Genomic DNA, 16,830 nt, shown 5'->3' on the forward strand with positions numbered 1-16,830 from the left:
TAAAAATATTATATGCAATATTAATTTCTTGAGTTTCTTCTGTCTGTGATTGACACTTTTGTTTGTTCGGTATTCTCCTAATCCCAAATCCCAGACAAATGCAGTTCTTGGTTGACAATCTGTGATTGGAATATAACCTGCATAATGTTGCAATTCTCAAATAATTGTTTTTAGATCAATTAATTGTATTTGAAATTAATTTAGTTAAAAATTGAACTCTTGTGTTGTTTTCAGTATTATTGTTTGGTGCTGAGGTTTTTGAAACATAATCATTTGAAGTATCTCTTTCGTCTCCTGCAGGCCGCCGGAGCGCAGACATGGTTATGAGCAACAGTTTCATGCCGTCCAAGCTCAGCAGGAGCTGGAAACTCTCGAGGCCAAGCGTCTCCGCATCGAGAATGTATCTGAAGCGCACTTTCCAAGGGCTCAGCCCACCGGCATCGTCCTGCCCCATCCACAGACCATACAGGACAGCTTTAGGATCACCGGAGATGTCAAGAAGGTGATAAGTGTGTGCGTGTGTCTGGGATTTGAACATTTCCCCATTCCATAAAACAGGCTTGTTCTTATTCTTGTCCTCTCCCTTCTTTTTCTCTTGTTTTCTGGGACAGGAAGCCCAGTATAGTGTGAAGGTGGATGCCTCATCCCCAGGAGGAGTTCCACAGGTGGGTGTGGATGCAGACCCATCACCCTCCAAACTCTCCAAGGAGGAGTTGATTCAGAGCATGGACCGCGTTGACCGTGAGATTGCCAAGGTCGAGCAACAGATTTTCAAACTGAAAAAGAAACAGGTGTGTAGCCGGACTAAACCAATGCACGAGAGAGAGAGACTTAAACACTGCTGCGGCTCAAGAACTACTTGTTTTAAACCCTAAGATGTTGTTCATTTTGTAAATAAAGAGCTCATCACCGTTGATGACAAGATTTGTTTGTTTAAAACCAAACCAAAACGGACCTTCTCCCTCTCTCCCGGCACATACCAGGGTTCAGTCCCATGTCACAGGACCGCTAGCAGCAGACAGGGCTTTTGTTCAGTATTTATCAGTTAGCCTTGTGGGAAATGTTGCCCCTGTGTTATGACTTGTCATAACTCATTTCTTTGCCAATTATTCTACCTCTTTAAAGGAGATGACCAATCTTTCAGGCTTGCAAGTGTACAGATTCATTCCTCACTCTGTCTACTATCTTTTTTTTTTTTTTCAATATCTGATTGTAGAGATACTCGCATGCAGGTTGAAGGTACATTGCATTCTGTTCTGTCCCAATAGTGAAAATGTGATAAAAGAACAACAAAACTGGGTAACACTTTAGAATAAGGTTCCATTAGTTAATGTTAGTTAACTACTTTCGTTAACATGAACTAAGCAAGAACAATCCTTCTACAGCATTTATAAGTCTTAGTTCATGTTAATTTCAACATTTACTAATGCATTATTTAAATCAAAAGTTGTGCTTGTTAACATTAGTTAATGCACTGTGAATTACCATGAACTAACAATGAATAACTGTATTTTCATTAACTAACATTAACGAAGATTAATAAATACAGTAATAAATGTATTATTCATTGTTTGTTCATGTTAATTAATACATTAACTAACATTAACTAATGGAACCTTATTCTAAAGTGTTACCCAAAACTGTTATCTGACTTGCAGTGTATACCGCTGTCTTTATTAAGACTGCAAATCAAAGCCTAAGTCTGCCTAGAAGTTTCTTCTTCTACCAGGTTTTCCTTTCTCAGGAGCACTTTAATTATGCACTGCAGTTTCAGAAGGAAAGGCACAGGGCACATTTGTTGAGAATGTATATGAATCTAATATTACAACTCTGCACATCACTTTGATATCTGTGAGAAAGTTTTATTGTGTCTGTGGTAGTCATTCATCCCTGTGATTGGTGGTGCTTGCTGAGGCAATAATTATTGCTCGTGTTTATGCTGGGCACACACCAAAAGATTTTTTACATCTTATAAGATTTTCAAAATGTGATACACCACAAACATGAGAATAACAAATCCTAGATTTAACCGTTTTGCTTCTATAGTGTGTGGTGTGCAATAATGTGACAAAGACAACACACCACACACGTGCAGAATTTCAACCAGTGTCTCGACTGTGAACACAGGAAGTCTCACAAAATCTCGCGAGACTTCAGAATAAGCATGACCGATGATATGCAGGAAGAAATTGCAATGAGAGTGTTTGGAATGATTTTTTTACACGACACGTTGTATAAACATTCGTGCTGTTGCCACAAATCAACAAGCTGATCCTCCATCTCTGCTGTCCACATCAATTTCACTCTGTGCTGTCATGACTGCTTCCCTCTTCCATCATCTCACTTTCCGATTGGATATTGTTCTGTTTCACGTGATAATCTCTAGAGCATCCGTGCGTTTGTCCTCGGGGTTCCCCCCACACATCAGGATTTCTGATCGAAAATATTAAACATGTTGAATATTTAAGATTCGTGATCGGGGAGGCTCCAACGTTCGCCCGATCAGGTTCGGACACTCTTAACACTCCTCACACCAAGGGAAAATCGGATAAGATAATCTGTAGAGCCATCAAGATAATCGGGACATATCTTTATCTCTAAAACGCGATTTATCTTTTGGTGTGTACTCTGCATTAGACATTTAACTTTGCCATATCCCACACCAATTCAGCTTAAGACAAGAATAATTTGTGTGCTAAAAAAGAGATGCTGTTATTTTTCCTAAGCAAAAAGTTTTGTGAGTTAACTTGTAAACAATCATAATAGATGAAACCTTCATAATTTCATGGTCAGAAAAGGTTCGCTATTATTATAAGTAGTAGTATTGTTTGTTTATATGCTTGTTTTAGGCTTCCAGGTTTATGGTGTATTGTCATTTTTGTTATCTTTTAGCAACAACTGGAGGAGGAGGCAGCAAAGCCTGTAGAGCCAGAAAAGCCAGTGACGCCACCCCCTGTGGAACACAAACATCGCAGCATCGTCCAGATCATTTATGATGAGAACCGGGTATGAACACATTGATACGTTGTGTTTTTCTCTCACACACAGAAACCTAGCAGATTTCTGCTAGTGCTCTTTACAGATTGTCTAATTGATGTTAAAGTGTGCTTAGACTATTCACAGTGAACAGATGCTTTCCTGAGAGTCTTTGAACACCTCTGGGAGAAGATAATCAATGACTAAATGAACTTGGTTAGGATAATTTTTATTTTTGACATTTTGTTTACAGAGTGTGATGTCTCCAAACTGGTCCTGCAGAGTTTAGCTCCTTTTTATTGTTTGCTCACTTTAAAATGTTTAATTGTGTATCTCTCGGTGTCTGTTATGTAATCTGGACACTTAAATGTAGTTTTTGTTTGCTTGTTTTGGAAGAAAAGTTAACTGGGCACAGTAACAGATGAGATTTGTAAATAAAGTGGGTGAGAGAGAAAGTAGTACAGATGGAGAAAATGAAGCAAATCTATAGCACCCATCTGATCTGGGAGCATCACTGAACTTCCTGTTTCCATCAAAAAGCAGTTGCATACACGGACAATACATATACTTGGTAGATGCTTGCAACTGTTACAAACACAGATTGTAGATTGAGTGTAAATTGTGGGATTGTGTAATGGAGGCATTTCCCAAGCAGAACACTGCAACTCAGGAAATTGAGATTTTTTTTTTTGGGGGGGGGGGGGGGGGGGGGGCATGTTTATTTTTACTCCCTTTCACCCTGGAGGAGAAATTGTTTGTTGGCTAAAAGTCATCAAATCAGAGCGCAGTTTGTTCGCTTGGTGTTGTGTGTCAGCAGGCAGACTATCTAACCAGACTAACTTTTTTTTCTTTTAACCAACTTTCTCTGTCCGTTGTGTCACAGAAAAAGGCAGAAGAAGCCCATAAGATACTGGAAGGGTTGGGGCCTAAAGTGGAGCTGGTGAGTATTGTTTGAAATAGTTTTCTGATGCGTGAGTTTGTTCATCTAGATAATCTGCAGCTATTTCCTCTGTTTCTCCACAGCCTCTGTACAACCAGCCCTCTGATACTAAAATCTACCATGACAACATTAAGACGTGAGTGTCCACTCTGTGTACACTTGACTGTAAATAATTCTAATAGTTTCTTTAATAGGACAGATGTCAGAAGTGTGGGAAATGAACTGCACAGACTAGAGGATTAGTTCAGAAGTTGGTCCGTGTTGACTAGATGTTGATCACTTGACTTCCTTGTGTTGTTTTTTATTGGTTAATGGCCAATATTAGAAGTGTTTTTTTCTGTTAAAGTAATCTTTTTCTGTCATTTAATCTCTGAAAACAGTACTATTTACATTACATTACTAATTTAATTATACTATCAATTTATTTAGAAATGTCAATTAAATAATGTTATCAGTAGTAGCCACACACTGCACAAGTTTGGGTGGGAGCATATGTTTGGTTGTCCTTGTCCTCTTTAGTCCGGATGACATGGGGTCCCAGTTTTCCAAAAATAACTTCAAATTTTGATTCGTCTGACCTCAGAACAGTTTTCCACTTTGCCACAGTCCATTTTAAATAAGCCTTGGCCCAGAGAAAACGCCTGCGCTTCTCGATCATGTTAAGATATGGCTTCTTCTTTGACCTGTAGAGTTTTAGCCGGAAACGGTGAATGGCACGGTGGATTGTGTTCACCAACAATGTTTTCTAGAAGTATTCCTGAGCCCATGTTGTGATTTCCATTACAGTAGCATTCCTGTATGTGATGCAGTTTCATCTAAGGGTCCGTAGATCATGGGCATCCAGTATGGTTTTTCGGCCTTGACCATTACGCACAGAGATTGTTCCAGATTCTCTAAATCTATGGATGATATTATGCACTGTAGATGATGAAAACTTCAAACTCTTTGCTTTTTTTCCCTGAGAATCTCCTTTCTTATATTGCTCCACTATTTTTGCCGCAGCACTGGGGGAATTTGTGATCCTCTGCCCATCTTGACTTCTGAGAGACACTGCCACTCTGAGAGGCTCTTTTTATACCCAATCATGTTGCCAATTGACCTAATAAGTTGCAAATTGGTCCTCCAGCTGTTCCTTATATGTACATTATCTATATTCCAGTGGTTCCCAACCTTTTTCAACTCATGGCCCACACAACCAAACACATATGTTTGCGCGGCTCACTGCAAAAAAATAAATAAATAACTGACCCCGCTATTGTTGGGTTAATAACTTAGTACTCAGAAGCTAGATTGTTAACTGTATTTATTAAATGAACTAGGGCTGTGCGATATGGACAAATAAATAAATAAATAAAAAAACACTCGCGATTTCTTTGAATTTTTTATCTTCAAAAAGTTGTAACGTCTCTAGAACAGACATAAGTCAAAATAATCACTATAGTAAAGGTGTAACAAAATGTATAGACTTACGGCCAAAAAAAAAAAAAAAAATGTAAAACCTGTGTCCAGGTTTTTTTTTGTTTGTTTTTTTGCAATGCATTGTTCATAGAGCTCATTAATTGTAGCGGTGCCTCAGGTGTTAAAATGGATGTGTTATACAGTTTCACACATAGGCCTACTCCATCTGCAGTGCGTATACAGTCTGTGTAAGCAGTTCAAAAATAGCAGTGAGAGTGCGTTATTGTAACGCGAAAGCACATCAAAATAATGCACGAGCGCGAATCTCTGTTCGCATGCAGATTTCCTTTTTCTCTGTCACAAAACCAGACGTGCTTGCTCAGATACACGCTGCTATCGTCCGGAGAGTGCAAACACTTAAAACGTGTCTCCTCTCACTTAAACTGCGTCCTGTGCACTCACAACTCTCTCTATGCACATGTGCTAGATATGAATTATTTTTGCACGTTTTTATTTCTAGTCTTTTACCGCGTGCAGTGTGAACACTCTGATCCGTTAACATGGACTCGTAAAAAAGGCGCATCACAGACAGAGTATGAACCTGGAGGTGAAACTGCCCTTTGCAAAGCATTACACAAGTTAAACACAGTGGAGACTCTGAAGATGGTCTCTGTTGCCTTGGGGTTTTGAAAACAAGGTAGAATTATTTTAAAGGTTGATGCAAACTATAAGTGAAAAGTAAACGGGACATGACTTTTTTTTTTTATCAGAAAGCAGCATATGTTGCATATATGTAAGCTTTTATTTCTCAACTACATCATCTTGGCTATATCAGATACCAACAGTAGCCAACAGGCAGGTGATGTGGCATGGTGTGTGCTGAGTCATTTACAAGAGGCAAACAATGACTCGCTTAACTAATCCACTTGTTGATTAGGAAATGAGTAGTTATGCAAGCCTTGCATGATGTAGGTACAAAAATGGTCTCTCCTGATTTCACAGCAGCAGACAGACAGAGGCAAGTGTCTGACTGATACTTCTGTGTGTGGTTATCACTGATGGAAAGTCTGTAGGTAGTAAAAGTAAAACTGCTGTGTTTAACACTATATTTAACGTGTTCGTTTATGTCCAATATTTAAAGTATTTAAAAAAAGGTAAGTTCATATATTTAGAGTAAAGTAAATTAAATGGATAGATCAGTCAGCGCTCCCGGACCACGCACCCCATGACAATCCCTGTTAGACTGATAACTTATCTACATATTTTTATAATAATGATAATGAAGAATAAGCATCAATATTTTTTGTTATTGTGCTGTAAAGAAGAAAAGCTGATGACGATGACGTTTTCGGCACATTCATACAGCTTTTCAAGAAAAGATGTTTGGAAAAGATTGAAGTAATGGCTAATTAATAAAAAAAAAAAGATGAAAAAAAAGACTGAAATAAACTGTTATGCTTTCTTCAGTGATCCAACAAATGCATGAAGGAATAAAGATGTTAATGGAATTACTTTGAATGTTATAATATGAATATCAAGCCTAAAAGTCATTTAATATTCATTCATTTATCAGGTGCTTTTATCCAAAGCAATAAAAGCCAGTCAAGCTTGGGAGACAGTAACAGGAAAAGTGCTGCAGGAATTACACAAAGAGATGCAAAAGTAAAAGTCCCTATAGTGTCGGAGATGTAGAAAAAGATTTCATCTCGGTGTAGATGTGTAGAAACAGTTGTAAGGCAGGAGCTCCTGGAAGAATTGTATCTTGATGCTTTTTTCAAAGTAGAGACTAGAAAGAGATTCAGCTCTTCTGATAGAGTTGGCAGCACTCACAAAGAGAGGCCATAATTCACCATGCTTGTCTGTGGGCAGGTTGTATATCAGCAGAGAGATCTTGTTCAGTGTGCAGTTTCTGCTCCTTTTAGGAGAGGGAATGTGTAAACACTATTTTTTATTGCTGCAGGAATCAGATGATGAGGAAGAAGCTGATTCTGTTTTTCAAGAGGAGGAACCACGCACGCAAACAGAGGGTAAGTGTCTCTCACTTGTGCGGTGTGAGTGAATGAATATGTTTGAGTACATGTTGAGTAAGTGCTCCTCCATCAGGTGTGGTGACTGAAGTTATAGAGAAATTAGAATATTTGTGGAAGAATCAAGAATGATGAATGAACTTACAGGTTGAGGAGTTAATAAATGGATGTGTGGGGCAAATATTTGTAAGAGATGTTACTTTAGGATTAATTGATAAAGACAAATAAGTAACAAATACTAATCATATGTGGTGGGAACCATGATCAGGGTCATTTCATTTGCATAAGGAGTTCCATGTTAATCTCTATAATTTATTGAACATGCTCTTATTATTTGCATTTAAAGGGGGGGTGAAATGCTCGTTTTCACTCAATATCCTGTTAATCTTGAGTACCTATAGAGTAGTACTGCATCCTTCATAACTCCAAAAAGTCTTTAGTTTTATTATATTCATAAGAGAAAGATAGTCTGTAGCGATTTTTCCCGGAAAAACACGACCGGCTGGAGGCGTGATGTGTGGGCGGAGCTAAAGAATCACGAGCGCCAGTAGGCTTTTGCGTTGAGAGCGTTTGGAAGCTGTGACTTTACCGTGAGGGAAAAACCATCATCCAAAATAAACCATGGCTAACAGTCAGATTCAGTCGTATATTTATGATCCAGAATCAGACCCCGAGGCTGAAACTGTACGAGAGCAGCAGCAGCAACGACTCGCTCCGAGCGGGGCTCAAACCCAGGTCTCCGGCATGGGAGGGGACGCACTAACAAGGAGGCAGAGATATTTGAAGCAGTTTTACTCACCGCCTGCGGTTCCAACACACGATCGTGACCCTTTTTCGTTGGGATTGCATCATCCTTAAGAAATAAACGATACGCAAATTGGTCGTCGTACTGGGCCATGTTTGTAAAACAAGCATCTTCGAAATGCAGGGAACAAACACAAACACTTGCACAACTCCGTTGATGCTCTGTAAAAATAAACTCCATCCACTGGTCCCTTAATGCTGTTTTTTTTTTTGGTAATCTGTGCAGGGTTGTCTTGCCCTGGCAACCAAAAACACACTTCTTTTGTGACTTTTCGCGACGCTCTGATCAGTGAATCGCTCTGATCAGTGAAATGTCTGTGCTCAGCCTCGCTATACAGGAGCGCGCGCTCTTCCGGCAGACGTGCGTCAGGACCCATATAAGGAAATTCCGCTCCATCTAACGTCACACAGAGCCATACTCGAAAAAAACTTTCCGAAACTTGTGACGAACCGGAAGGAGTATTTTGGGAACAGAAATACTCCTTCAAACGTACAACTTAATTTTTTAAACTTTGTCCATGTTTAGCATGGGAATCCAACTCTTTAACAGTGTAAAAAAACTCAGTATGCATGAAATAGCATTTCACCCCCCCTTTAAGATCACCAAAATCTACATTAATGCCGCGTTTCCACCGAAATTACCCGGAACATTTGTATCAGGAACTTTTTCCCCAGGAACATTTTCCCCCCAGACCTGTTGCTTTCTGCGTTTCCACCACGGTGTAAAGTACCGGGAAGATTAGGCAAATAGACACCGTGTTGCCCAACTCATAAGATCTGCCATTTCTGTTGCATTTGAGAAACATCAAACAGCAAACGAAAGGAATGCAAAACTAAACCACACTACATTTCAGCTGTGCAGCGCGGACCATTTTTCAGCTCTAACCATGACACAAACAAACTTGTCCGAGCTCAGAACAGCTTTACTCAGGAGACAAAGTTGATTTTGCGACACTGTTACTGCACAGATGCAACAGTGCTGTGAGATCCAGTGAGAAGCGTTTGAATTCGCCCCCACAATAAGGTTACTGAGAGATCTAGTGAGAATCATTCAAATTCACAGAAATCTCTTTTACAAACAATGCTGACATACGTCAGTCAGCAAACCAGAAGCAGTTGCACTAACTGTAACCATGGTGTTATTGTAGAAATAGTCGAATGCATTGTCATTCATTTTAGAGTTTGTACAAACTTTTGAGACAGAAATTCAAGCACTTTTTAATGACAAGCATTTCACACAACTATTTCCAGCACTTTAAAGCTCTAAGATGATCCAGTTTGAATGTATTTTTAATGAGATGAACAAAATATACTTTGTGGTAAACAAACACTTATGTATTTTTTTTTTAAATACATAAAATCGCAATTATAACCAGTAGACAGCAGCAGTGGAGCACTTATTGGCTTAGTAGTAATTCATTTCTACTTTTTCCTCTATATTTTGAAATTATAAAATCGCTACTATAAAATATCAAATCATCAAGAAATCAGATTTTTTCAGAATTTTAGTTTGTGTATGAAGAAAAATCACAAACTTTTCTTCAATTTGCTACTAAATCACACATAATCACTGAAGTGCTAGAAAAATAATGGTACATTTAATAAGTGGAATATATACATTTTCTGAATATAAAAGGAGATTTTGCACCTGTTACTGTTAATATAAGTAATTTTATATGCATCTTAACTCAAGCTTAGTGCTTTACTGTCAAATCTGTATAAACAATAAACAAAAGAAAAATAAACACGACATGAACATGAAATAATATTAGTAACTGCACTTATTAATGCAAAAACAATAGTAATTTTATGATTAAGTGATCTTTATTTTGAATACCCCTACACACCACCCCAGCACTACCAAATCTGCTCCTGGCGCCACCATCTGTAGAACATAGTGGCACTGGAGCCACTGCTCTCAAATGGAAGTCTGGAGCCCTGAGTAGGATAATTTAAAAAAATTGTCTTTTTATAATCTTATTTCAAAAATGGAAGTATGCTTAATGGGTATGTAAGCTTAATGTACATTTACCCTATCTTTTTTGTTAGCTTATTTGGATCTTTCCTCCGAATCAGTGTCAAATGGCAATTTTTTTTAATATTTTGCTTAAATGTTTTCCGTTGATTCCTCAGGAACAGAAAATTTGCCAGCGGTATGATGAGCTGATGACGGAATGGGAGAAAAAGGTTGAGAGAATGGAGAACAACCCACGCCGTAAAGCCAAGGAGAGCCGCACGCGTGAATACTACGAGAGGCAGTTTCCTGAGATCCGCAAACAGCGTGAGCAACAGGAACGCTTCCAGAGGTCAGTCAGGCTCCCGGTGTCCATGATGACCCAGTGAACGTCATACACACACTTTTAAAAGTATTGCTTTTCCCTGACACCGTTGTGATGTAACATCTTGTGTAAACACTTGAGGCGCTGTGTTCTGTCCTGACTTAGCAGTTGGCCAATCAACATTGAGAATGCCTTGGGTGCTAGGGTCAAAGGTTAATATGTGATAGTTCCTGCTACAGAGGTTGCAGGGCTTCCCTGAATCACAGGGAACTCTTTCTGGAACACCACTAAAGCAGAACAGAAGAACATTCACAAACCTCTGGCCTTGATTCACCAGAAACACAGACGCTGTTGTTTTTGCTGATATAACAAAATCTTATCAAGCAGCCAGTTTATAGATATCCCAGTATATTTTTGCACAAGGCTTTGCCAGTATTGCTTTCTGTCTTTTGACTTCTTTACCTAAACTTATGTAAAGATGAAAATTAAAGAACTGACTGTCTCTGAATTAGTGGTGGGCCGTTATCGGCCTTAACGTGCTGCGTTAAAGTGAGACTCTTATCGGGCGATATATTATGACCACTTCTTTTAAACAAAATTTCAATACAGTGATAAAAGCATTAGCAATTAATCACAACATGAAAATGTTATACCGGCATATCCCTACTTAAGACATAATTGACTGGTATTCTTCCAAAAGGAAACAAAAAAAACTTTTGAAAGCCATTAGCAGAAGTCAATGTCATAAATCATTTGATTATTGCCATTGTTTAAAAAAACTGATCCAGTTTTGAAAAATAGTTTTATTCAAGCCTCTGCATGACCATCGCAGACCTTCTTGTTAGTTCTGCCAATTTGTGCTTTTCCCTAAATTACTTTTTCTTGTTCCGCTCCTAAAGGATGCAGAACTCAGATCTGTAGTTCTGTTCATTCAGATAAAACCATCCAACTTCAGTGAGCGTTTTTTTTTTTCTCTGTCTTAATTTTTTAGACAAGCCAGAGCATTTAGCCATTGTTGCTGGAAGAGTCTTTAAAGCATAGAACTTCAGAGCTTCAGAGCTCATGAATAGACCCAGAGGAATCTTGCCAATAGCTGTAACTACTGCTTCAAAGGCTTTTTGGTGGGAGAAGAAACGGGGTGGGACTCTGGTCTGGTAGCTTGCTTGGGAAAGCGCTGTTACATGGTACGTAGACAACAAAGCCATGGACAGAGAAACTCTTTCTTAACCGTGCTTCATCCTTCCTGTCTTTAGGGTGGGCCAGAGGGGGACAGGCCTGTCTGCCACCATCGCAAGAAGTGAACACGAGATATCCGAAATCATTGACGGCCTCTCAGAGCAGGAGGTAAATCACTGGTTAATATATCTGAAATCTGACCCATTCAGAAAAACCTTTACCCCAAGTACAGAAAATGTATTAGCCAGAGTTTTAGAGCTTCAGGAGGGTAGCAGTTAAACACACACCCTGGGCTTCCCCCATACATCAAACTTTATTATTTCCTGTGAGCAATTGCAGTCATGTTATCACATCAACAGATTATGCAACATTAAATCTGGCACTCTTTGCAGCCACCCACTTAAAGGGGTCATGAACTCCACTTTTTTATTTTATAATGTTCTCTGAGGTTCACTTATAATGTTAATGTGATTTTACATAAAATAAAAACAATAGGTTACTGTCGTAACCCCGGTTCTCTGAAACATCGAGTGGAGAGATCCACCTATGGGAAGGGCATCCGTACCTGACCTCTGCAGAAGCATCCAATTGCACCAAGTCTGGCTAGACAGACAGAAGCGCGCAGCCAATGCCAGGTAAGGGCCCGCCCCCTTACCTAGGGGTATAATAATGGCTGCAGCGCTGCTATTCTCCAGTAAGTATATTCGCTTCTCGTGTGGCAAGCGGGGCAACGCTGGTGGATCTCTCCACTCGATGTTTCAGAGAACCGGGGTTACGACAGTAACCTATTGTTCTCTTTCATCATCTCGTGTTCGAGATCCACCTATGGGAGAGACATGGACAGCTCCCCGATTGCCCAATACACTCACAGTGAGGTTCTGAAAGCCAGAGAAGGACGGTCGCCCCAGAGAGGCGGTGCCTGACACGTCCCATACTCATGAACCTGCAATACTGATGCACAGTCGTGACTGCTGTGCATATGCAGCACATGAAAAAATGTTAGCATCACACACATGATAACCAATGTGCATATAAATACACCCAGAAAAGGAATGTAAAAACATGCTAGTGACAGGGATGTGCATGGCCAGCCGGCCCATTCACTCCTTCTTCACCTCTTCCAGCGGGGTTGCAGGGAAGGGCTAAGAGGACCACACCCCTAAAACCGAATGTGCTACCGAGATGCTGGTGACAACCAGCCAGTAATAACGCACAAAGGTATAAGGAGAAGACCAAATGGCAGCGGAGCAGATGTCCTTTAGTGACGCTCCCTGGTGGCTGCATTCCCTTTGATTCATAAGCCAAAGTTATAGCATTCACAAGCCAATGTGAGAGGCGTTGCTTAGAAATAGGATTCCCTCCATGAGTGGATGCCCATGAAATAAAGAGCTGGTCGCTCTTCCAGAAAGCACTAGTCCTGTTCATATATGTCCGTTAAGCACGGACGGGACACAGAGCATTTAGCCTCTCATCCTCCGGGGAGGAAAAAGGTGAAGGGTCAAAAGCGGACAGCTCCAACACCTCTGAAGTGAACGCAGGGAAGCACTTCGGCATGAAGGCCGGATTAGGCTTAAGGGAAACCATATCTCCACTAAGAGAAAATTTAGTGCACAAGGGATGAACCGAAAGTGCATGTAGCTCACTGACACGTTTGGCTGATGCCAAGGCCAAGAGCAAAGCTGTCTTGAAGGACAGCAGCTTAAGGGAAATACTTCCAAGAGGTTTAAAAGGATACTGAGACAGAGCCTCCAACACCATGGAGAAGTCCCACTCAGGCACCCTTCATAAATCTGCGGATTAGATGATGTTGCCCGACTGTTGAGCCCTCAAAGCCCACATGAAAGGCCGAGATCGCAGCCAAGTAGACCTTAATTGTGGAAAAAGACCTGCCTTTTCCCAAGAGGACTTGGAGGAAACACAAAATATCAGGAACTGAGCACTGATAAGATGTGAGACCACGCCCATCAAACCACCCTTCGAACACTTGCCACTTACTGCCATACAAGAATCGCATAGACACGGCCCTGGCATTCTGTATAGTAGCAATCACACACGGCGAAAGCCCCAGTGCGCTTAGGTTCGTCCTCTCACGGGCCACGCCCAAAGAGCCACCCTGTCCGGGTGTGGGTGATAAATCTCCCCGTTCGCTTGGGACAAAAGATCTGTGCGGGGGGGGAGGCGCCACGGCTCGGCATATAACAGAGGGATTATCTCCGCCAGCCATGGTGCTTTGGGCCACCTGGGTGCTATCAGAATGAGAGACAGGCCCTGCTCTCTCACCCTGGCCAGTGTAGGAATTATCAGGCACAGGGGAGGAAAGGCATACAGCAGCACTCTGGGCCACGGGTGGGCCAGTGCATCTACCCCGAGGGGTGCGTCCACGTCCTTTAGCGAGAAGAACATAGGACAATGGTAGTTTTCGCGCGAGGCGAATAGATCTACGGTTGCCTGTCCAAATCTCATCCATAACATATCCACTATCTGCGGGTGAAGGCGCCAATCTCCGTAGATTGGGTTTCCCCTTGATAGAAGATCCGCGCCTCTGTTTAGAAGGCCGGGAACATGAGTCGCGCGTAACGACAGGAAAACCTGTGCGCTCCACACTAGAAGCTTGTAAGCTAGAGCGTGAAGTTTCGACGAGCGCACGCCGCCCTGACGGTTGATATAAGCCACTGTCGTGGTATTGTCGCAGCGTACGAGCACATGATGTCCCTGCAGGCGAGGCAGAAAATGATTCAGAGCTTTCCATACGGCCATAAGCTCTAAATAATTTATGTGCGCTGAACGTAGTCTGCTCGGCCACAGACCGTTCACCGTTCTGCCCTCCTGGGTGGCGCCCCAGCCTGTTAAGGACGCATCTGTCGTCACAACTTTCCGCATCATAACTGTCCCCAGAGGGGTTCCATGTGCGTAAAAGTCTGCGCTCTTCCAGTGGCGCAAGGCTGCCGAGCAGGCGCGCGTCACTATTACAGAGCGGCAAAGATCGCGCGTCGGGCTGAAATGTAGTAACAAAACCCATTTCATAAACGCTCTCATTCTCAGGAGTCCCAGCGGTACAACCTGGATTGATGAAGCCATAAGACCCTGCAGCCTGAGGCATGTGCGATATTGTACTTTCGCCCCCTCTCTGAACTGCGACAGACAGTTCATTAGAGAGAGAACGCGCTCTTGAGAGAGACGCGCTCGCATGGAGACTGAGTTCAACTCCAAACCCAGGAAAATGACATTCTGACTGGGTGTAAAATTGCTCTTGCTCACATTCACTCTGAACCCGAGAGATGTGATGTGCGTGAGCACACGGCAGGTGTCCTGCAACACTTTCTCTTTCGATTCGGCTATGATTAGCCAATCGTCTATGTATGTCAGAATCCTCAGACCTGACATTCTCATGGGTGCTAAACCCGCCTCCGCACACAGACAGAAACACCGGGGGCTTAGACTGAGCCCAAACGGCAGAACTGTGAATTCGTAACATGTGCCTTGGTAGGCGAAACGAAGAAACTTCCTGTGTGGCGGATAAATGCTTATATGGAAGAAAGCATCTTTCAGGTCGACCGATGTGAACCAGTCGTTCTGTTTTACGGCACGGGCGAGCGAGCCATGAGTCAGCATTCTGAAATTGTATTTCCTCAAATGTTTGTTTAACACACGAAGGTCCAGAATAGGGCGGAGAGCGCCGTCCTTTTTTGGGACCAGGAAATAACGAGAATAAAATCCCTGATTCATCAGAGTGGGGGGCACCATCTGAATCGCTCCCTTGTTTAGGAGGGAGGATATTTCCTCTTTCAGAATGTGTGAGGCGTTCTCTTCTGTGTGTGAAGAGAGAACGCCGTTGAAATGCGGGGGTTTCATTGAAAACTGCAGTCTGTATCCCTGCATTATAGTACGCATCACCCACTCGGGAGCCGAAACAGTTCGCCAAGCCCATTCGTGATTTGAAAGTGTTCCCACCCGAGCTGCAGCGGGGCTGTGTAAGCCCAGCTGGTTTATTTGTGATGCAATGGCGCCATCTAGTGGACACACCAGGGGCAACATGCAGGGGTTCAGACAGATTTCCTCTCTCCGCGGGGAGATGGACTCTCTCTGCGGAGAGAGATCCTCTCTCCATAACGAATTCATTTGATTCGTTTGTTTTAATGTGTTTTTTGTTTTTCTGTGTGTTTTGTGTTGGGGAAACACTGGGGCCGAAGCCTTTATTGGTTGGGTGAGGGGAACAGAGTGTATGCGGTGTGGTGACACTGCTTTTGCACTTTTCCTCACAACAGACCCCCTGAACGTGAGGGGGGAACACACACCGTTCATTAAACACATGGGATGGGCAGCCTCGAACGAAGAGGAATCGATCCATCCGCGGGAGACCCTGCGTCTTTTGAACGGGGGTCCTGGGACAGGGAGAGAGTCCGAAGGGCTCGTGGCCCATGAACGCGGACTCGATGCCTCCATCAATCGAACATCAGGCAGGCCGCTTACGTTTCGAGTCGATGGGGTTAGGGTTAGATGGTCCTCCAGCCGCGGCCGCGGCGGGAGTCGATTTTTCCCCTTAGGAAGACATAACTTGAAGGCCTCGTCCTCCTTCTTTTTGTCGTCACACCGTTGTTGCATCAATGCGACGGCGGGGCCGAACAGAGCCCGATCGGGCTCCATCGACGCGCCCGTGATGCGCCGCTTCTCACTGTCAGGAAGGCCTGACAGGTTAAGCCAGAGCGCGCGCTCTCCCACCACAGAAAGCGCCATAGAGCGCCCGCAGGCTTGGACGGCCTGGCGAGCATTACGAAGGACGAGGTCGTTCACCGTGAGGATCTCCTTCCACAAGTGTAGAGAAGGAGTTCGCTTTTTTAGCTGTTGCCCTAATTCGTCCAAAATCTCCGCCTGGTAAGCGGAGAGGAGAGACGAGACGTTCAGGGCCCTGACTGCCAAGGCCGAGGACTTGTATGCGGCCTGGTGAACTGAGGCAGAAAAACGGTCCAGCTTGTTGGGCAAGACCGGCTTAGGGGGAGCGAGCAGCCCGCCCTGAGCGGGGTTAAGGTGCCTGGCGATGGAAGGCTCGATAGCGGGGGGGTCGCCCATACCATGAGCTGCCATATCCTTTACTTCAAGGCCCGAAAGGCCGTGTTTGAAGTCGAGCGGTTCGCTCCAGTTGTGCCTCATATGCTTAGCGCACGCTGGAAGGACGGGGAAGAGTTGTTTCCCCGGACCGGGAGGAGATCCCAACACTTTTCCGTCGTAAATA

At 42.8% G+C, this 16,830-nt stretch overlaps 1 protein-coding gene across 16 annotated transcripts in view; it reads left to right on the top strand.

Annotated features, from left to right (window-relative positions):
• Positions 1-16,830, top strand: part of LOC128001428 (nuclear receptor corepressor 1) — a 106,249-nt gene that overhangs the window by 27,173 nt on the left and 62,246 nt on the right. For 15 of the 16 annotated variants that reach the window (XM_052592361.1, XM_052592360.1, XM_052592377.1 and 12 more), the window contains exons 4-11: positions 301-502; positions 612-791; positions 2,893-3,006; positions 3,860-3,916; positions 4,000-4,052; positions 7,275-7,341; positions 10,279-10,451; positions 11,678-11,768. In XM_052592361.1, coding sequence (XP_052448321.1) covers positions 301-502; positions 612-791; positions 2,893-3,006; positions 3,860-3,916; positions 4,000-4,052; positions 7,275-7,341; positions 10,279-10,451; positions 11,678-11,768 — 937 coding nt within the window. The remainder of the gene's footprint in view (positions 1-300; positions 503-611; positions 792-2,892; positions 3,007-3,859; positions 3,917-3,999; positions 4,053-7,274; positions 7,342-10,278; positions 10,452-11,677; positions 11,769-16,830) is intronic. The other variant, XM_052592375.1, reaches the window with a different exon arrangement.

Source organism: Carassius gibelio, chromosome A5 (assembly GCF_023724105.1).
Source record: "Carassius gibelio isolate Cgi1373 ecotype wild population from Czech Republic chromosome A5, carGib1.2-hapl.c, whole genome shotgun sequence".
NCBI lineage: Eukaryota > Metazoa > Chordata > Actinopteri > Cypriniformes > Cyprinidae > Carassius > Carassius gibelio.